Source organism: Bombus terrestris, chromosome 11, assembly GCF_910591885.1.
Source record: "Bombus terrestris chromosome 11, iyBomTerr1.2, whole genome shotgun sequence".
Taxonomy (NCBI): domain Eukaryota; kingdom Metazoa; phylum Arthropoda; class Insecta; order Hymenoptera; family Apidae; genus Bombus; species Bombus terrestris.
The window spans coordinates 15,086,345-15,109,307 of record NC_063279.1 but is presented as its reverse complement, the minus strand read 5'-3'; the positions used below and the strand labels follow the sequence as shown (position 1 = coordinate 15,109,307).

Here is a 22,963-nt window from a genome sequence, read left to right as displayed (position 1 = left end):
GACTGGGTTACTCGCGCGCGATGGTCGTAAGTTCTAACACTGTTATAATCGGCACTGATCCCACTTCTGATGTCGGGTTGGCGTTACGATTAGAGTTAGGGTTAAGGGCGTGAAACGAATCCCTATTGACGCTAGATGTGATCGTTATGCGATAGAGGAGATATTTACTAGTGCAAATATGACTATGATGGAATTGGACAAGTAATCGCGATAATTAGATACTCGAGAAGCTATTGACAATGATCCTAGGCTCAATAACGAATCCGCGGTCAACGGGATGACGAACTTTACCCTTCGTTAGCGTCTAAGTTACTGTATTACTGTAAGTAATACTGTAAGTATTACTGTAATACAGTAAGTAATACTGTAAGTTACTGTAAGTTACTGTATGTTAGAGCAAGGGGCAATTATTACGTATACGAAAGACAGGTCGATTACTGATGAGATCGCACTAGAGAGAATGACTCTCCGTCGCGGTGACGCTGTCGAAGAAAACTATGATGGGTGTGCCTAAGGGCACGAGATCATCGGATTCGTGGAGAAAAGTCTTCGTTCGAAGGGTGAGGGAAATTGACGTTGCTGTTAATTGGTCAATTTCCATGTTGGTGGTTAGAGAAAAATATTAGCCGTCCTTGGGGAAAGTTGCTAGCGAGAAGCGTCGTTCGTGGAAGGATAGATTTCTCTTATCTTCCCGTAGTTGGGGCACAGGCTATTTGTCTATTTGAAAGACTTTGTATAATTGAAACTTAATATTCGTAGCGGGTACTCGCCCAGCTAAACATATACTGTGGAGATGCGTTGGCATCTGGCAATCATCTTACCCGAAGGACAAAGTCTGCGTGTGGCGAGCCACGGGGCAGAAACCATTGAAACGTTTACCGTCGTGCCCTGTCCCAAGTATTTCTTTTAAGGAGAGCTATAGAATTACTTCATGCCTATGTTAGACAAAACGTTCATCCCTTTGACCGTGGCTACGTTCGGCGACTGATTGTCGCCTCGAGCCCGAGCTCACTATCATAAATCTCAAATAAATACAGTCGGATCGAATGACAACAGTTTCTTAATACGGCTATGGTGAAATCTAAATTACAATACTAGGGGTCTTCCCAAAGTTCCAAAGGGAAGGTTCCTGTGTTCTTTCATCTCCGACATATATATATATATATATATATATATATATATGTATGTATGTATGTATACAAATATTTACCAAAACTTTCTGGATCTGTATCCCATAATTCCAATTCAGCAGGTGTTAAAAGAAAATAATGTGTTACCAGCCTTGAACAAATTTCTGCTAATGTTTCAGGTGTAAAAAATTCTTGTCTCAATTGATTTGCTCTCAACGTTAAAGGATTTTTCGTATCTGTATTAACAAATTTTCAAGCTTAATAAATCACACCCATAAATTTACAAAATACCATTATCCATCATATATACCTTTGAGAACTTTAGCTGGTTTATAGTATGTAGATAATAAAATGCCTTTCATTAAATTTAAACACTGTATAACAAATCTTTCAAAAGCTAGGGCTTGACCAGCTTCAGTGAAACAATAAAAAACAGAAAATTCTAATGATGTTGGTATTAGTTCTACATAGCAAAATGGATGCATTTCTAATACTCCTATTAATACTTTAGTTAAATGAATTATAAATTTATCGCATACTTCCATCTGTATACCTCTTGAAATTAATGTCTTTCCTAGAATTATATAAAAATCATTATTAAGAGAGACAAATATATAACTGATATTAAGGGTAGTATCAGAGGAGAAATATACTAACGACATTCAAGACAAGTTCTTGCACGTTCAAAAACAATTTCCAAGAATGACATAGCATCATGGGATTCTGAAGGCTTATTAAACCCATTTACAATAAGTGTTCTAAGAATTCTCAATAGAAGTAACGCTTTTTCCAAAGCTTCCTGTATCTGATTTGTGTCTGCCCCATTTGATGCCATTATAAGAAAAGATTCTGTGTAAGTATTCCACACATTCAGAATAAAACTGAACACACTACTGGTTAATTCTTGGAAGAGTCGTCTGCCAGGAACTAAACGTTTAGAGGCTAAACACTTAACAACATGATGTAATATTAACAGTGCCCGATGCTGGGCCAAAGGATTTTGTCCTCTTATAACATCCAATAAGGTTGGAATTAATGAGCGCCATTCTCTAGGCCAATCATATCTGCACAACATTATTTCGTTTAACTTATTTTATGAATCAGAGAGAAAAATAAACGCAAATTATTTAATCAATATCAATTACCTTGCAATTTTAGCAATGAGAGCTGCCAATTGGATAGCTAACTGATTTACAGGTTCTTCAAAGTTTACTATTAAACGTTGTCTAAGAAATTCCTTTTTGTCATCTGCAATTCCACTGTAGTAATAATGCATGTTATTTATTAATTAATTTACATTAAGATGTTAATACTATTAGCCAAATTTGATTGCGTTAAAGAATACTTACTTTGGAGCATTTTTTCTCCAATATTTATCAACACCATTTTTGAAACATAAAATAGCCATCCATCTAATATTGATACTCAAGGAATGATTAGAAAACACATTCTGAAATAATTATTAATATTTTACTCACAATATAATAATTAGACTTTCGTTAGTAATGAAAATAAATAACCTAAAATAATCTTACGTACATAAGCAAATAGTATATGCTTATATATGCTAGTTAAAATAAAAATGATCAGGAATAAATTTTTGCCTCCTTACAATCTAATCAAATTTATTTTACATTTATTCATGCAACTTACATATAACGCAGTGTAGAATCCCCTTTCAGTTTCCCATTGTTTTAGAGTTTGTTCAGCTGGTTTCAAAATAGTGGGATCCTGACTACCCGCTTGTTGAAGGACTTCTATCACTGCGACATCCATCTTCCTACAAAAAATTAATATATTCAATGTTTTACATTAAATTCAAATAGCTCATTGTTATTTGTTTTCCTCTGAAAAGATCGACTAAACTTAACTTTTTTCGGAAATATCTATGTATTAAATCAATACATGACGAAAATCATCAAAGACACTCTACATCAAAATGTCACACACGCCCGCAAGTCGGCATTTCAGAACGCTGCCCCCCTCCTGCTTTCGTCTCTTTCTGCAAAATGACAGTTATTGTTATAGTGTAAACCACCTTATTACTCGTAAAACGCGATTCTAGTCTAGATTTATTTATCCATTATTCATATATCGTATAAGGTATGATCAACCTATTATGATAATGTTATTTACTCATGTATTTAAGCAAAAATTCTAATATTTCCAAAGAGCTATCCCAGAACTAAAAACTAGTTCTTTCTAATAGACAACAGTATAAATAATACTGTTGATAGAATATGTTTCAACATTTACTTATCTTTTAAAGATAAAGAAACAATAATGTTTCTTCTTGCATTTATATATTTTCTATATAATAAAATATGTACATATACATTAGTGATTTGAAATATTTGAAAGAAATGTTATTAATTTTCTTCACATCTGTTTGTCAGAGAAATGTAATTCGTTGATGAATTAATTTACTACTAAAAATTTAAGCTATAATTTCTATGAAAACATAAGTATCAATATGATTTGTTTACAGATTTATAAGGAGTTTGTTTATTGCTATTTTCACTTTAAAATTTCATTGGACTTAAACCGGATATCCGGTGCACGCACTCTACTACGCATTCAGTGTCCGCTTGTGCGATATACGGTCTTTCTGTTTATAGCTCGCTGCATTGCTTGATACTTCTCACAATGAAGGTACGTATCCAATAATAATTTCAAAATCTAACAAATATTACAAACAGTTACTATAAAAATTTATATATTGAAATGCTATAAGTAATTTTAGATATATATAATTTATGAAACATTCGTTTATCTGTATACCTAACCAATGTTAAAATAAGACTTATTTCATTTATCTTCGGCATAAGTAGCATGAAGCAAGTCATATCCAAATGTAGAATACTTAACCCCTTATCCTACAATATCGTGCGAGAGATATGGTACGTCGATCGGGCCAAATATAAATAACACGTGTGAGAGACATGGTAAGTCATTCGGACCAAAAGTAAATAATACGTGTGAGAGACGTGGTACGTTCTTGGGGCTACACGCGACAAATACTTACTAATTTTCTTGGCCGCATTCGGATATGCAAATATATTTTCTTGAAAAATATTAGAAATTTATTCTCAAAAATGACTTCATAAAGAATATTAAGCGTTGTTGGGAACATTGTAAATTCAGCTAACATTGCAAAAAGTGATTTGATAGATATTTTAAATAATGATAGTGACAGTAGTGATATTTCACTTCCTGTACGAAAACGTTGTAAGCGACTGATTATTGAAGATGATACCGACGATGAAGACCACAGTAATCATCAACAATCAGCTATGGATTTGGAAAGAAGAGACTAATGATCCAAAAATCTGGAATTATACAGAAATTCCTGGCATAAAAGTGGCAATTTTGAATCAGTTAGGTGAAAACAAAAAAGAATTAGACTTTTTTAATATAATATTTGATAATATATTTTGGGAAAATATTGTCATGGAGACGAATCGATACGCAAACCAAATAATGAACAATGAAAATAAAAGACTAAAAATAGATAAAACTTGGTTTCCTATAGACTGTGGTGAAATCAAAATATATTTTGCACTATGTATAATAATGGCTGAAGTTAAAAAACCAACAATTCAAATGAATTGGTCTAAGAAAGCAGTTATAAAAACTCCAATTTTCTGAAAAACAATGCCGTTCAAAAGATTTCTGCAAATAACTAAATGTTTGCATTTTGCAGATAACAATTTGGCTAACAATACAGATAAATTATGTAAAATAAAACCTGTGATAAACTTTTTGAATCAAAGATTTAAAGAAGTATATACAATGCAAGAGAACATTACTATCAATGAATCATTGATGAAATATAAGAGACGCTTATCCTATAAACAATTTAATCCATCAGAAGGGGTAAGATTTGGTATAAAATTTTATAAATTATGTGAGTCAAAATCAGGTTATTGCTATGACCTTAAAATATACACTGGTAGTGATAAAATAAATTCTGGTAACAGTGCATTTGAAAGTGTTGTCAAAGAGCTATCACAGTCAATATTACATAAAGGACATACTTTATATTTAAACAATTGTTCTCCAAAACTGTGTAAAACTTTAATTAACAATAAAACTAATGTTGTTGGAACAGTGCACTGGAACAGAAATAATATGCCAAAAGATTTTTATAAAGTAAAATTAAAAAAGGGTGAATATATAATGAGAAGCTGCAATGGAATAATGGCATTAAAATGGAAGGATATACGAGACATTTATATTCTTTCTTCAAAACACAAAATAGCAGAATGATAGGAATTGACCGGCAAGACCGAATGCTAGCATGCTTCCCTGTGATGAGGAAATGTATGAAAGGATACCGAAAAGTTTTCTTTTACCGCTTTGATATTGCTCTGTTTAACTCGTACATTTTATTCAACAAAATAAATACTCACAAAAAACAGACTTATGCTGAATATAGAATTGAAATAGCCCAATCATTACTAAAAAAATGTACCATTACCAGAATATATACGAAAAGGACGATTATCGAATGGAGATTTACCAAAGAGACTGCATGGAAAACATTGGGGTCATTTTCCCAAGCATATAGATCCAACACCATCGAAATCAAAGCCACCAAGAGCTTGTAAAGCATGCACAAAACATAAAAAACGTAGTGAAACAACGTGGGAGTGCAAAAGATGTAAAGTTGCATTACATGTACCAATACGCTTTGAAAGATATCACACGATTGAAGATTATTAAATTTTTGTAAATTTTTTCAAGACGTTCATAATTTAAAATATGTTTTTTTAGAAATTGTAATAAAAATGTTATTGATTTATTAGATTTATTATTGACTTCAAGATAATAAATCTTACTTGTTCAATGATCAGTTGGTAGTATTTATTTATCAAACATCCTGCAAAGTAAAATTAATTGTGCCTGTACACATGCATTTACAAAAAGACACGAACACTCAGCCAAATCATAAATTGGTTTGACATGTGACTGATCTTGTTGTTTATGGCACACACTATTGGAACTTAAATCATAAGGCAAGAGGCTAAATTTTCTTCATATAGAGCATTAAGATTTACAATTTTCATTATTATACTACGAAAGTAAGCATAACCTCATTAAAATGTCTTAGACGTTTAACCTATATTTCACTCTACAAGTATAAACAGCCGACCTTTGTGAATATATTTTATGGCTATTATCAAGCAAAAAATGCTTCATAAGTATAAATCAATTGAAGCCTTATTACAAGGTGCTGTATCTACTGTTATTTTATAGCATAGTGATAACGAGTTTCTTACTAGTCCCCTTGTATTTTGAATTTTTGTTTTAACTTTTTAATAAAGCTTTATATGGCTATGTATATATAACATTTTTGTTTGATTACGTACATTAAATAAACTGGCAAAAGCTGATAAATCTTTGCATATGCTGTATAATATTTGTGTTTTTTAGTTGAACGTATCGTATCCTGCAACAGGATGTCAAAAACTGTTTGAAATCTCCGATGAACATAAGCTGAGAATTTTTTATGAAAAGCGTATGGGCGCAGAAGTAGAGGCTGATGCTCTCGGTAACGAATGGAAGGGATATGTCGTTCGTATCTCCGGCGGCAATGATAAACAAGGATTTCCTATGAAACAGGGCGTTCTGACTAATGGTAACACAAGCATTTTTTATTCTAATTTCGTTTGATTTTAATTTTTTAAAAATTCCTGTAACTAGGGCGCGTACGTTTATTGCTCTCAAAAGGACATTCATGCTACAGACCTAGACGTGATGGTGAGCGTAAACGTAAATCTGTCCGTGGATGCATAGTCGATTCCAACCTTTCAGTACTCGCTCTCGTCATTGTCAAAAAAGGAGAAAAGGTATTAATTTGACTGTACTTTCTATCTATTATCCATGTTTCAGGGTGTATCTTAGAATTGTCTTATTATCTTATGATACTATCGTAAACATGGAAGATTAACTATAGTGTTTTGATTTGGGAGACTGTGTTATGTAATTTATACTTTTTCTCAGTGTATAAGCGATACACTAAAAGTCAACATATCTGTGGATGTAATGATCAGTGAGTTAAGTTATTAACACGTTCACGCCGGCGCGTATCACCGGTGGCTCGCGCTTGAGTCTCGCATCAGGCAGCGTACACTTGACTCACACTTGAATGTTCTATCAGATGGTGCGTACCATCAAAAATGTAGTTCGTTTAGTAACTAGAAAAAATCGCAATTTGAAATATTTGAAAATTTAAATGGAAATTTGACGTCTATTAAATGAAAAAGAAGTAGGATTTATTTTATTTCATCTCAATATTATAAACATACAAAACAAAAATTCGATAGTAAACACAGCAATTCAATATTATAATTACCTTACCTTAATTGTTTATTTATTTCTATTTGCAATTTTTAAACGCACTTGAAACAAAGTGCTGGCTGGCTCTCACAATGATTGCAGTATATCGTAATTTTTTTAGTTTTTTTTCATGGCATAATCTCTAATTTTTTTTATATAAGCATTTATAACGTTTCTTACTTCTTTTTCTTGACTTTCTTACAGATCCTTTATGTGAATGGAGAAAATGTGAACATTTTGTGAAGGTATTTGCTTTTCAATAGCCATTTCTGCAATGTGGTGATTATTGGTCAAAGATGAACAATAATTTTTTCTCTAAATTGCAAAATATTAATATCTTTATTACATTATCTTTGATATATGTACCACGGAATTATGAGTCAAGTCCCTCATATTAATTGTATAATAATTTTTTTGTACCATTTAACGGTTTTCCGTAAATAACTACAGTACGATGTCATTTGATAGGATAAGTCATCACCCCTTTTTGCATCGTTATAAAAAAATATCAGACTTTACTTCATCATTTTTTCCTTGAATAATTGTACACATGTGATTCTTGGAAGTAGTAAACATATAAACTGGTCTTTTGTCAATCCATTTAAAAAATTTAACTCTGCTACGATTTTCAAAACTCACAATGTGGCCCCGTTTTTGTTTTTGTATCGTTTGTGGCGGTAGAAATTTTTTGTTTATTTTTACAGTACCACAAATAAATGTTTTTTTCTGCCAAAGTTTTTTTCTTCAACCAAGGGCACACTCGTATAACAGCTATCTATGAATTGCATGTGGCCTTCAAATAATAATCCATACGAGTGCTGCCCCACGGCGAGAAATACAAATTGCAACGCCCACGTGAACGTGTTAAAGAACATTTTTAATGCTAAGAAGCATTTAATGTATAAGTTGATTAAATTCTTACAGGATATCCCGGATTTAACTGACAAGGAAGTCCCACGCCGTTTAGGACCCAAGAGAGCGAGCAAAATTCGCAAACTATTTAACTTATCGAAGGAAGATGATGTCCGTCGATTCGTTGTGAAACGACCAATTCAAAAAGAGGGCAAACCACAGCGGTCGAAAGCCCCTAAAATTCAACGTCTTATTACCCCACTTACACTCCAGGTTTGTACATATATGTATCTATATTTATATTGTTGTTTTGTTTCAGTTAAAATTTTTCAAAAGTATGGAGTTTATAGTAAAATAAAAATATGTTTATATAGAGAAAGAGGCATAGACTGGCTCTAAAGACGAAGCGTTGCTTGGCTCGCAAGCAACAAGCAGCAGAATATGCGAAGCTGTTAGCACAACGGCAAAAGGAAGCTAAGAATAGACATCAAGAAGAACTAAAGCGAAGACGTAGTGCTTCTATACGAGATTCCAAATCGGGCAGTCAGTCTGCACCCGCCATTCAAAAGTAAAAGACTGCAATGATACCGTCCAATACAATATGAAACTAACAAATTGTGTACAAATATGTTGTATATAAACCTATTAAATATTAGCTGTATATAAGCCTAATAAATATTTATATTTTTTTTGTAATATCTTGTCTTTTTGTAATATCACTTACATGTTCCATATTCGTAATGTTCATATATACACTATTATACTCGTCTAAATTTATACAGCATATACGTAAGGTAGAAGCTTATCATTTTAAGCAATTAGTAATTTTTAAAGTTTCTGAAATGATTAAGGTGGAATTATAGAGGTCATCATCAACATCAATGGTTATTTTAATATTATTCTTAATTAGTATTGTAGAGGTGGTATATGTTGTCCGTGATAGTAGTAATTGCCGGCTGTAGATGTCGCTGCTGGGATACTGCTAATTATTCTTCCATTTTGATGCGTGGAAGAAAAATAGGATCACGGGCGCCGGGAATCGAACCCGGGTCCCGAACGTTCGAAACCTAGAGTTGGTTGCTTAGTTAGTGTCGAGTAGCGGTATTTGTTGTCGAGTGCCGCTACAATACACCCTTACCAGAGATAACATTATAGATCTTAACGTGGTAAAGCGTCAGCCGATTGTTGTCCTATCCTTGCAGATGTTGTGCGATGTCTTCGATATGGTCATGGATACCTCTCGGTACGGTGCAGGGCGTTCCGTGTACGGTCGTAGGACTCTGTTCCTCTCTTTAGTATGACGTGCTGGTGGTGATGCCCATGAACTTTGCGATGGCTACATCACTCTTTTTTTTTTTGCGTGAGGAGGGGAAAATGCTATTACGCATGCCCCGTAACCCGCGTCACTGGGTTATGTGGGAGTCGGTCGGATGTCGTTGCCATACCCACTAAAAACCCCTCCTCCTTCTTCCTCCGCTTTGAGGGCAGACAACCCCGGTAAAACCTGTCGGCAGTCATCAGGGTTGTCCTTTCGTGCCCCGTTGTATCTACCTCTTCGGGCAGTTACTGCTCATGTCATCTTCTCAGCCAGTTCAGGATACTGGGCTGATCTCCTTCTGCGGTTTTTCGTTCTTTTGTATTCTTGCCTTCATTGCTCCGCGTAGTTGTTGTTTCACTCGTTCTCCTCCTTGCCTCTTCCCAGGCCCTCGCTGTCACCCTCCTGTGACACATGACGGTCTTGCAGAATTGCCTGAATTTATTCCAGCTCTCGTTCTTGGCGGTCACCGTGGCGATCAGATTGTCCACGCCTATCTTCTCGCCAAGAGCGTTCTCCAGCTCGATCCTTCTGTCCTTTCACTTCGGGCACGCGAAGAGGGCGTGCTCTGCATCGTCGTTAGGGTCTCCACAGTTGAGACAGTTGCTGTCGCTGTCCTTGCCAATCCTCTTCCTATAGACACCGAAGCTCCCATGCCCGGTTAGAAGCTGCATGGTGTGGTGATCGATGTCCATCTTCTTTTTGGTAAATAGCAGCGCACTCGGTATTAATTTCTTCGTGACATTCTCCTTTTTGTAGCTGTTCCATTCCTTCTGCCACTCCTCTTGGGCCTTCTTGCGAATCGCCTCCAGTTCCTCCTTCAGCTTGCAGCCGTCATCAGCGCCAATCCTGGACTCATGGATCTTGTTCCTCTCGTAGGTCTCTCCGAGCATCTTTATCTTTACGTAAATCAGGAGATTCCCGGTCAACACGCAAAGTGCCGCGTGGGAGACGGTACGGTATGCCGTCGTTGTTATGCACGGGGCCGTTCGTTGTGCTCGTTTCAGCTTTTTCGTAATAATAATAACGTATGACGTTATATAGCACTATCATATAACGTATAAAGTTGTATACTGTTACGTAATAACGTATCACGTTATATAGTATTACCATATCACGTATAACGTTGTATACTGTTACGTAATAGCGTATAACGTTATATGGTATTACCATATCACGTATAACGTTGTATACTGTTACGTAATAACGTATCACGTTATATACTATTACGTAAAAACGTATAACGTTATATACTATTACGTAATAACGTATAACGTTATATAGTATCACTATATCACGTATAACGTTGTATATTATTACCATATAACGTATAACGGTATAACCTATTACGTAATAACGTATAACGTTATATGGTATTGCCACATAACATATAACGTTGTGTATTATTACCATATAACGTATAACGATATATAATATTACGTAATAACGTATAACGTTATATGGTATTGCCACATAACGTATAACGTTGTGTATTATTACCATATAACGTATAACGATATATAATATTACGTAATAACGTATGACGTTATATAGTACTATCATATAACGTATAACGTTGTATACTGTTACGTAATAACGTATCACGTTATATAGTATTACCATATCACGTATAACGTTGTATACTGTTACGTAATAGCGTATAACGTTATATAGTATTACCATATCACGTATAACGTTGTATACTGTTACGTAATAACGTATCACGTTATATACTATTACGTAAAAACGTATAACGTTATATACTATTACGTAATAACGTATAACGTTATATAGTATCACTATATCACGTATAACGTTGTATATTATTACCATATAACGTATAACGGTATATCCTATTACGTAATAACGTATAACGTTATATGGTATTGCCACATAACATATAACGTTGTGTATTATTACCATATAACGTATAACGATATATAATATTACGTAATAACGTATAACGTTATATGGTATTGCCACATAACGTATAACGTTGTGTATTATTACCATATAACGTATAACGATATATAATATTACGTAATAACGTATGACGTTATATAGTACTATCATATAACGTATAACGTTGTATACTGTTACGTAATAACGTATCACGTTATATAGTATTACCATATCACGTATAACGTTGTATACTGTTACGTAATAGCGTATAACGTTATATAGTATTACCATATCACGTATAACGTTGTATACTGTTACGTAATAACGTATCACGTTATATACTATTACGTAATAACGTATAACGTTATATACTATTACGTAATAACGTATAACGTTATATAGTATCACTATATCACGTATAACGTTGTATATTATTACCATATAACGTATAACGGTATATCCTATTACGTAATAACGTATAACGTTATATGGTATTGCCACATAACGTATAACGTTGTGTATTATTACCATATAACGTATAACGATATATAATATTACGTAATAACGTATAACGTTATATGGTATTGCCACATAACGTATAACGTTGTGTATTATTACCATATAACGTATAACGATATATAATATTACGTAATAACGTATGACATTATATAGTACTATCATATAACGTATAACGTTGTATACTGTTACGTAATAACGTATCACGTTATATAGTATTACCATATCACGTATAACGTTGTATACTGTTACGTAATAGCGTATAACGTTATATAGTATTACCATATCACGTATAACGTTGTATACTGTTACGTAATAACGTATCACGTTATATACTATTACGTAATAACGTATAACGTTATATACTATTACGTAATAACGTATAACGTTATATAGTATCACTATATCACGCATAACGTTGTATATTATTACCATATAACGTATAACGGTATATCCTATTACGTAATAACGTATAACGTTATACGGTATTGCCACATAACGTATAACGTTGTGTATTATTACCATATAACGTATAACGATATATAATATTACGTAATAACGTATAACGTTATATGGTATTGCCACATAACGTATAACGTTGTGTATTATTACCATATAACGTATAACGATATATAATATTACGTAATAACGTATGACATTATATAGTACTATCATATAACGTATAACGTTGTATACTGTTACGTAATAACGTATCACGTTATATAGTATTACCATATCACGTATAACGTTGTATACTGTTACGTAATAGCGTATAACGTTATATAGTATTACCATATCACGTATAACGTTGTATACTGTTACGTAATAACCTATAACGTTATATAGTATCACTATATTACGTATAACGTTGTATGTTATTACCATATAACGTATGACGGTATATCCTATTACGTAATAACCTATCACGTTATATACTATTACGTAATAACGTATAGCGTTATGTAGTATTACCATATCACGTATAACGTTGTATATTATTACCATATAACGTATAGCGATATATACTATTACGTAATAACGTATCACGTTATATACTATTACGAAATAACGTATCACGTTATATACTACTACGTAATAACGCATAATGTTATATACTGTTACGTAATAACCTATAACGTTATATAGTATCACTATATTACGTATAACGTTGTATATTATTGCCATATAACGTATAACGGTATATACTAATACGTAATAACGTATCACGTTATAAACTATTACGTAATAACGTATAACGTTATATACTATTACGTAATAACGCATAACGATATACTATTACGTAATAACGTATAACGGTATATCCTATTACGTAATAACATATCACGTTATATACAATTACGTAGTAACGTATAGCGTTATGTAGTATTACCATATCACGTATAACGTTGTATATTATTACCATATAACGTATAGCGATATATACTATTACGTAATAACGTATGACGTTATATAGTACTATCATATAACGTATAAAGTTGTATACTATTACGTAATAACGTTTAACGTTATATAGTATTAGGATACATCTTATAACGTTATATACTATTACGATATAAAGTATAACGCTGTATAGCATTACGATATAACGTATAACGTTATATAGTATTACGATATAACGTATAACGCTGTATAGAATTACGTTATAACGTGTAACGTTATATAACATTATGATATAACGTATAACGTTATGTAGTATACCGTTACAACGTATAACGTTACATAGTATTACGATATAACGTATAACGTTATGTAACATTACGATATAACGTGTAACGTTATGTAGTATACCGTTACAACGTATAACGTTACATAGTATTACGATATAACGTATAACGTTGTATAGTATTTCGATATAACGTATAACGTTATATAGTATTACGATATAACGTATAACGTTAAATAATATTACGATATAACGTATAACGTTATGTAGTATACAGTTACAACGTATAACGTTATATAGTATTACAATATAACGTATAACGTTATATCACATTACGATATAACGTATAACGTTACGTAGTATACGGTTACAACGTATAACGTTAAATAGTATTACGACATAACGTATAACGTTATATAGTATTACGATATAATGTATAACGCTATATAGCATTACGATATAACGTATAACGTTACATATGTTTACGATATATCGTATAACGTCATGTAGTATTACGATATAACACATAACGTTATATAGCATTATGTTATAACGTATAACGTTATGTAGTATACCGTTACAACGTATAACGTTACATAGTACCACGATATAACGTATAACGTTATATAACATTACGATATAACGTGTAACGTTTTGTAGTATGCAGTTACTACGTATAACGTTACATAGTATTACGATATAACGTATAACGTTGTATAGTATTTCGATATAACGTATAACGTTATATAGTATTACGATATAATGTATAACGTTATATAGTATTACGACATAACGTATAACGCTATACTATTACGATATAACGTATAATGCTATATAGTATTACGATATAACGTATAACGTTGTATAGTATTTCGATATAACTTAGAACGTTATATATCATTGCGATATAACGTATAACGTTCTATAGTACTACGATGTAACGTATAACGTTGTATAGTGTTAGAATATAATGCATAACGTTGAATAGCATTACTATATAAAGTATAACGTTATGTAGTATACCGATACAACGTATAACGTTATATAGTATTACGATATAACGTATAACGTTAAAAAATATTGCGATATAACGTATAATGTTATGTAGTATACAGTTACAACGTATAACGTTATATAGTATTACAATATAACGTATAACGTTATATCACATTACGATATAACGTATAGCGTTATATAACATTACGATATAACTTAGAACGTTATATATCATTGCGATATAACGTATAACGTTCTATAGTACTACGATGTAACGTATAACGTTGTATAGTGTTAGAATATAATGCATAACGTTGAATAGCATTACTATATAAAGTATAACGTTATGTAGTATACCGATACAACGTATAACGTTATATAGTATTACGATATAACGTATAACGTTGTATAGTATTTCGATATAACGTATAACGTTATATAGTATTACGATATAACGTATAACGTTAAATAATATTACGATATAACGTATAACGTTATGTAGTATACAGTTACAACGTATAACGTTATATAGTATTACAATATAACGTATAACGTTATATCACATTACGATATAACGTATAACGTTACGTAGTATACGGTTACAACGTATAACGTTAAATAGTATTACGACATAACGTATAACGTTATATAGTATTACGATATAATGTATAACGCTATATAGCATTACGATATAACGTATAACGTTACATATGTTTACGATATATCGTATAACGTCATGTAGTAATACGATATAACACATAACGTTATATAGCATTATGTTATAACGTATAACGTTATGTAGTATACCGTTACAACGTATAACGTTACATAGTACCACGATATAACGTATAACGTTATATAACATTACGATATAACGTGTAACGTTTTGTAGTATGCAGTTACTACGTATAACGTTACATAGTATTACGATATAACGTATAACGTTGTATAGTATTTCGATATAACGTATAACGTTATATAGTATTACGATATAATGTATAACGTTATATAGTATTACGACATAACGTATAACGCTATACTATTACGATATAACGTATAATGCTATATAGTATTACGATATAACGTATAACGTTGTATAGTATTTCGATATAACTTAGAACGTTATATATCATTGCGATATAACGTATAACGTTCTATAGTACTACGATGTAACGTATAACGTTGTATAGTGTTAGAATATAATGCATAACGTTGAATAGCATTACTATATAAAGTATAACGTTATGTAGTATACCGATACAACGTATAACGTTATATAGTATTACGATATAACGTATAACGTTAAAAAATATTGCGATATAACGTATAATGTTATGTAGTATACAGTTACAACGTATAACGTTATATAGTATTACAATATAACGTATAACGTTATATCACATTACGATATAACGTATAGCGTTATATAACATTACGATATAACTTAGAACGTTATATATCATTGCGATATAACGTATAACGTTCTATAGTACTACGATGTAACGTATAACGTTGTATAGTGTTAGAATATAATGCACAACGTTGAATAGCATTACTATATAAAGTATAACGTTATGTAGTATACCGATACAACGTATAACGTTATATAGTATTACGATATAACGTATAACGTTGTATAGTATTTCGATATAACGTATAACGTTATATAGTATTACGATATAATGTATAACGTTATATAGTATTACGACATAACGTATAACGCTATATTATTACGATATAACGTATAATGCTATATAGTATTACGATATAACGTATAACGTTGTATAGTATTACGATATAACGTATAACGTTAAAAAATATTGCGATATAACGTATAATGTTATGTAGTATACAGTTACAACGTATAACGTTATATAGTATTACAATATAACGTATAACGTTATATCACATTACGATATAACGTATAACGTTATGTAGTATACAGTTACAACGTATAACGTTACATAGTATTACGATATAACGTATAACGTTGTATAGTATTTCGATATATCGTATAACGTTATGTAGTATACAGTTACAACGTATAACGTTATATAGTATTACGACATAACGTATAACGCTATACTATTACGATATAACGTATAATGCTATATAGTATTACGATATAACGTATAACGTTATGTAGTATTCCGTTACAACGTATAAAGTTATATAACATTACGATATAACGTGTAACGTTGTGTAGTATACAGTTACAACGTATAACGTTACAAAGTATTACAATATAACGTATAACGTTATATAACATTACGATATAACGCATAACGCTATGTAGTATACAGTTACAACGTATAACGTTATATAGTATTACAATATAACGTATAACATTATATCACATTACGATATAACGTATAACGTTATGTAGTATACAGTTACAACGTATAACGTTACAAAGTATTACAATATAACGTATAACGTTACAAAGTATTACAATATAACGTATAACGTTATATAACACTACGATATAACGCATAACGTTATGTAGTATACAGTTACAACGTATAACGTTATATACTGTTACGATATAACGTTTAACGTTATATAGTATTACGATATAACGTATAACGCTATACTATTACGATATAACGTATACTGCTATATAGTATTACGATATAACGTATAACGTTGTATAGTATTACGACATAACGTATAACGTTATATAGTATTACGATATAACACATTACGACATTACGATATAACGTCATATAATATTACGATATAACGTATAACGTTATGTAGTATACAGTTACAACGTATAACGTTATATAGTATTACGATATAACGTATAACGTTATATAACATTACGATATAACGTATAACGTTATGTAGTATACCGTTACAACGTATAACGTTACATAGTATTACGATATAACGTATAACGTTATATAACATTACGATATAACGTATAACGTTATGTAGTATGCAGTTACTACGTATAACGTTACATAGTATTACGATATAACGTATAACGTTGTATAGTATTTCGATATAACGTATAACGTTATATAGTATTACGATATAATGTATAACGTTATATAGTATTACAATATAAAGTATAACGTTATGTAGTATACCGTTAGAACGTATAGGATTATATAGTATTACGATATATTGTATAACGCTGCATAGCATGACAATATAACCAATAACATTATATAATATTACGATATAACGTATAACGTTATATACTGTTACGACATAACGTATAACGGTATATAGTATTACGATATAACGTATAACGTTCTACAGTATTACGATATAACGTATAACTTTATATAGTATTACCATATAACGTATAACGCTATATAGTATTACGATATAACATATAATGTTGTATAGTATTACGATATAAAGTATAACGTTATGTAGTATACCGTTACAACTTATAACATTACATACTATTACGATATATCATATAACGTTATGTAGTATTACGATATAACGTATAACGTTATGTAGTATACAGTTACAACGTATAACGTTACGAAGTATTACAATATAACGTATAACGTTATATAACATTACGATATAACGCATAACGTTATGTAGTATACAGTTACAACGTGTAACGTTATATAGTATTACAATATAACGTATAACGTTATATCACATTACGATATAACGTATAACGTTATATCACATTACGATATAACGTATAACGTTACATAGTATTAAGACATAACGTATGACCCTATACTATTTCGATATAACGTATAATGTTATATAGTATTACGATACAACGTATAACGTTATATACTGTTACGACATAACGTATAACGTTCTGTTGCCACGATAGATAAATACATAGTCATCGTCATCGTAACTTCTTCTTCCTTATACATATTTCTATCAAAATTCAAAGAAATATTAATGTGCATAACTTGTTATAACATACTGAAGCAACTATACTCACTCAAATATAGTTATCAAAACAGGTTTAATAAGTTTTGCACTTTGCCGAGGTGAAGCACATAAACACATTTCAAACACTGTCATTATCATTACAACTCCTTCCGAGTTCAAATCTCCTAAAAGTGGCCTAAGTGTTTCGATTATAATCGCTCCTCTTTGACTTAAAAATTCTTGGGGACTTAATATTACATATGCTTGAACTATATACAAACATAATTTTAAATGTTCAAATGATTTTTCTGAAAAATATAAAGATCATCAAGTTTTCTGCATGTTTATAAGAATCATAGTCAAATAGAATTATTTACTAACCTAATACAGCAGGCAAATTTTTAGTCAGTTCCGTTATAGCCAATGTTGGTGCAGCTGCATTTTGCAGTAAAGCTGACCGTAATCGCAAGCCATCTTCTAACAAATAAACGTGACAATTTTGATTGACGTCACAACTTAATGCAATAACACCTACTACTTGTGGTTCTATAAGGACGCTTTCAGAACCTAAAGCCTAAAAAATAATTCAAATATTATCTATTATTTAAAATTTTTAATAAAATCATTGAGTTATATATTTGATTTATCAATATCAAAATTAATAATTTGATTTATATTAATATAGTTTAATTCATTAAACAATATAAAAAATATGTACCTTTTCCAGATGTACAAGTGTTGAAATTATAGCACATCTTAGCATATTATGTTCTTCACATTCTTGCCAAAGTGCTGGCAAATATGAACTGAGGGCTCCAACAAGTGGGTTTATTTCACTACCAGCATGTTCAATCATAAATGATAACACGTATAACACATACATCTGAAAATTATTTAAAATATGTTTTTGCGAACTACAACAATATTTTAAAAGTAACATATAACAGTATATACATACATACCTTGGTATCACATTCTTTTACTTCTTTTAGGAGCGAAAATAATAAAGAGAATGCTGGTTCTAAATATGGCGAGAATTCTTCCGGATTAAATTGAAAATCATCTATCGCAAGTTTTAAAGCATCGCTTGCTGCTAAGCGAACACCCAGATCTTCTTCAGGACTCAAAACTTCAACCATAAGTTTGTATAATTCTGGTCTTAACTCTGTACTTAACTTAACAGCTGCAATTTTATTACAATACAAGATTATTACATAATAAATCCTACTTGTTTAAAAAGCTGCACTTTACTTACTTGTCCAGCGCCCAATAAGCCAACATACTCGTCTTCTAATAATTCTATAATTGTTACTTCGAATTTTCAACTCTTCTTTTAAGGTAGTTGAAAACCATTGATCAAAATTTACCTAGTAAATAGAAGCGTGATAAACTGGATGACTGACTATTTACACTGATTTTTTTGTGATATTTTGTTCTTACCTCATCGTATAAATCAAATGCAGCCAAACCAACTGCATTATATACTGCATCTTTTACTAGAATAGCATGCAAATTATTCGGGTCAACTGGTTGATGATGTCTTTGCATTAATTCAACTAAAACTGGTACAAGAACTTCTCCAAAATGATGGAAAATTACTACAAACAGACACTCCGTACAAGGCTAAAGAAAATAAAATATTAATTATAAAGTAAATAAAAATGTATAATTTTACAATTATAATACATTTATAAATATTTGTAAATAGTTGGCTATAAAATATTTACCCTTAAGCTATATTTCCATGATTCACCGCCATCATCGACAACTGAAAACAGTATAAATAAGAAATATAAAACATTCTACATACATATATATATGTACGTACAATGTTTATATATATACATAATATATATATGTCGGGTTGGCGTTACGATTAGAGTTAGGGTTAAGGGCGTGAAACGAATCCCTATTGACGCTAGACGTGATCGTTATGCGATAGAGGAGATATTTACTAGTGCAAATATGACTATGATGGAATTGGACAAGTAATCGCGATAATTAGATACTCGAGAAGCTATTGACAATGATCCTAGGCTCAATAACGAATCCGCGGTCAACGGGATGACGAACTTTACCCTTCGTTAGCGTCTAAGTTACACTGTATGTTAGAGCAAGGGGCAATTATTACGTATACGAAAGACAGGTCGATTACTGATGAGATCGCACTAGAGAGAATGACTCTCCGTCGCGGTGACGCTGTCGAAGAAAACTATGATGGGTGTGCCTAAGGGCACGAGATCATCGGATTCGTGGAGAAAAGTCTTCGTTCGAAGGGTGAGGGAAATTGACGTTGCTGTTAATTGGTCAATTTCCATGTTGGTGGTTAGAGAAAAATATTAGCCGTCCTTGGGGAAAGTTGCTAGCGAGAAGCGTCGTTCGTGGAAGGATAGATTTCTCTTATCTTCCCGTAGTTGGGGCACAGGCTATTTGTCTATTTGAAAGACTTTGTATAATTGAAACTTAATATTCGTAGCGGGTCCTCGCCCAGCTAAACATATACTGTGGAGATGCGTTGGCATCTGGCAATCATCTTACCCGAAGGACAAAGTCTGCGTGTGGCGAGCCACGGGGCAGAAACCATTGAAACGTTTACCGTCGTGCCCTGTCCCAAGTATTTCTTTTAAGGAGAGCTATAGAATTACTTCATGCCTTTGTTAGACAAAACGTTCATCCCTTTGACCGTGGCTACGTTCGGCGACTGATTGTCGCCTCGAGCCCGAGCTCACTATCATAAATCTCAAATAAATACAGTCGGATCGAATGACAACAGTTTCTTAATACGGCTATGGTGAAATCTAAATTACAATACTAGGGGTCTTCCCAAAGTTCCAAAGGGAAGGTTCCTGTGTTCTTTCATCTCCGACACGGCCATTCTGACTATCACACGTCCTCGGGTGGATCTAAAATATTGGGTTCTCCCAACATTAGACTTGATATGACTAATATTTTACTCCTTTATAGTTTAGCTAAATTATATTACACTAGTTTATTTATGGTTTAACTAACTGTCCAAATAGATCAAGGGCCCAGGTTAACAACAAAAATTTCGATCGGACGTTCAATGATAAAGTAGGGAAGAAAAAAAACACAAAAGTCAGTAGCATTATGATTGGTATTCAAAGCGCCAGTTGCATTTTGTGAGTTACCAGTCAGACCGTAATGACATGACAGATCATTTTCGATTTCGTACACGGACGAGTCTCAGTTTGTTGGATCATATTACCGCACTGGGCGTGTGTGGGTGCATTGACGTAATAGGTGTGTATGAAGACACTGAATGCGAGTGCAGTGTATGGGGACACTGAACACGGGTGCATTGATGTAATAGGCGTGTATGGAGACACTGAATGCGAGTGCAGTGTATGGAGACACTGAACACGAGTGCATTGATGTAATAGGCGTGTATGGAGACACTGAATGCGAGTGCAGTGTATGGAGACACTGAACACGAGTGCATTGATGTAATAGGCGTGTATGGAGACACTGAATGCTAGTGTGTGGTCACACTAGGCTTATGTGGGAATATCGAATGCTAGTGTGTGGTCGCACTAGGCTTGTGTGGAAATATCGAATGCTAGTGTGTGGTCACACTAGGCTTGTGTGGAAATATCGAATGCTAGTGTGTGGTCGCACTAGGCTTGTGTGCTAGTGTATGGTAACACTAGGCTTGTGTTACATGTCTATGTTACATGTTACATGTAACTATGTTACATGTCATAGTCATAGTGTTAATGATCCTCTGAGATCGGTGTAGTCATATCGTCATTGTCACTGCCATTGTCATCACTACAGACGTCCAACTCAGCAGGAACGCAACTATTCGGCATTTTCTTAATCTGTCATGACTGTATTTATACGATCGTTTGCCATCTAATGTCTTTAAAGTATATCTATCCCCTTCCAAAATCTCTGCTATTACGAATGGACCCTTGAATTTTGGCTCTAGCTTGGTTTGGTTTCTTTTCTCGTTTTTGCGTGGTACGAAATCACCGACATTAAACCTAACCACTTTAGCTTTGGTGTTATCGAATCTTTCTTTGTCGTGTTTGGCGCTACTTGCTATATTTTTTTTTTTTTTTTTGTCGCCTGTTGTCTTACATCGGAGATGTCTATTCCTCTTTCTTCAACGCTATCAGGTAGCAACAAGTCGTACGGTCTTGCTGTCCTACCGATTAGTAGTTTCAGTGGGCTCGCCTTAGTCACGCGGTTGGTGGTGCAATTCAGGGCCAATTGTATCTCCCCAATCGCGTCTTGCCATGACCGCCCGGTCGTCTCTACTACCGTGAACATATTTTCAATGTACGCATAACACGCTCTACCTGTCTATTGGCTCTACTAGCACCGGTCGCTATCAAGCGA

The 22,963-nt window shown here is 32.6% G+C and overlaps 2 protein-coding genes across 6 annotated transcripts in view; one reads left to right on the top strand and one right to left on the bottom strand.

Moving 5' to 3' along the window:
- LOC125385994 overlaps window positions 1-22,963 on the bottom strand; it is a 120,620-nt gene that overhangs the window by 38,193 nt on the left and 59,464 nt on the right. For all 5 annotated transcript variants that reach the window (XR_007225796.1, XM_048410359.1, XM_048410360.1 and 2 more), the window contains exons 34-46: window positions 20,329-20,369; window positions 20,042-20,224; window positions 19,857-19,968; window positions 19,564-19,784; window positions 19,320-19,484; window positions 18,983-19,175; window positions 18,672-18,909; window positions 2,784-2,910; window positions 2,480-2,580; window positions 2,276-2,389; window positions 1,788-2,194; window positions 1,441-1,704; window positions 1,211-1,366 (exon numbers count right to left, since the gene is read on the bottom strand). Coding sequence is in view for 4 of the 5 variants with exons in the window: in XM_048410359.1 (XP_048266316.1) it covers window positions 1,211-1,366; window positions 1,441-1,704; window positions 1,788-2,194; window positions 2,276-2,389; window positions 2,480-2,580; window positions 2,784-2,910; window positions 18,672-18,909; window positions 18,983-19,175; window positions 19,320-19,484; window positions 19,564-19,784; window positions 19,857-19,968; window positions 20,042-20,224; window positions 20,329-20,369 (2,322 nt within the window). In the remaining variant the exon portion in view is untranslated. The remainder of the gene's footprint in view (window positions 1-1,210; window positions 1,367-1,440; window positions 1,705-1,787; window positions 2,195-2,275; window positions 2,390-2,479; window positions 2,581-2,783; window positions 2,911-18,671; window positions 18,910-18,982; window positions 19,176-19,319; window positions 19,485-19,563; window positions 19,785-19,856; window positions 19,969-20,041; window positions 20,225-20,328; window positions 20,370-22,963) is intronic.
- On the top strand, window positions 3,641-9,020 carry LOC125385997 (40S ribosomal protein S6-like). The gene is made up of 5 exons (XM_048410365.1): window positions 3,641-3,782; window positions 6,567-6,771; window positions 6,837-6,982; window positions 8,397-8,597; window positions 8,699-9,020. Exons 1-5 carry the CDS (start codon window positions 3,777-3,779, stop codon window positions 8,894-8,896), a joined length of 756 nt encoding a protein of 251 aa, XP_048266322.1. The 5' UTR covers window positions 3,641-3,776; the 3' UTR covers window positions 8,897-9,020.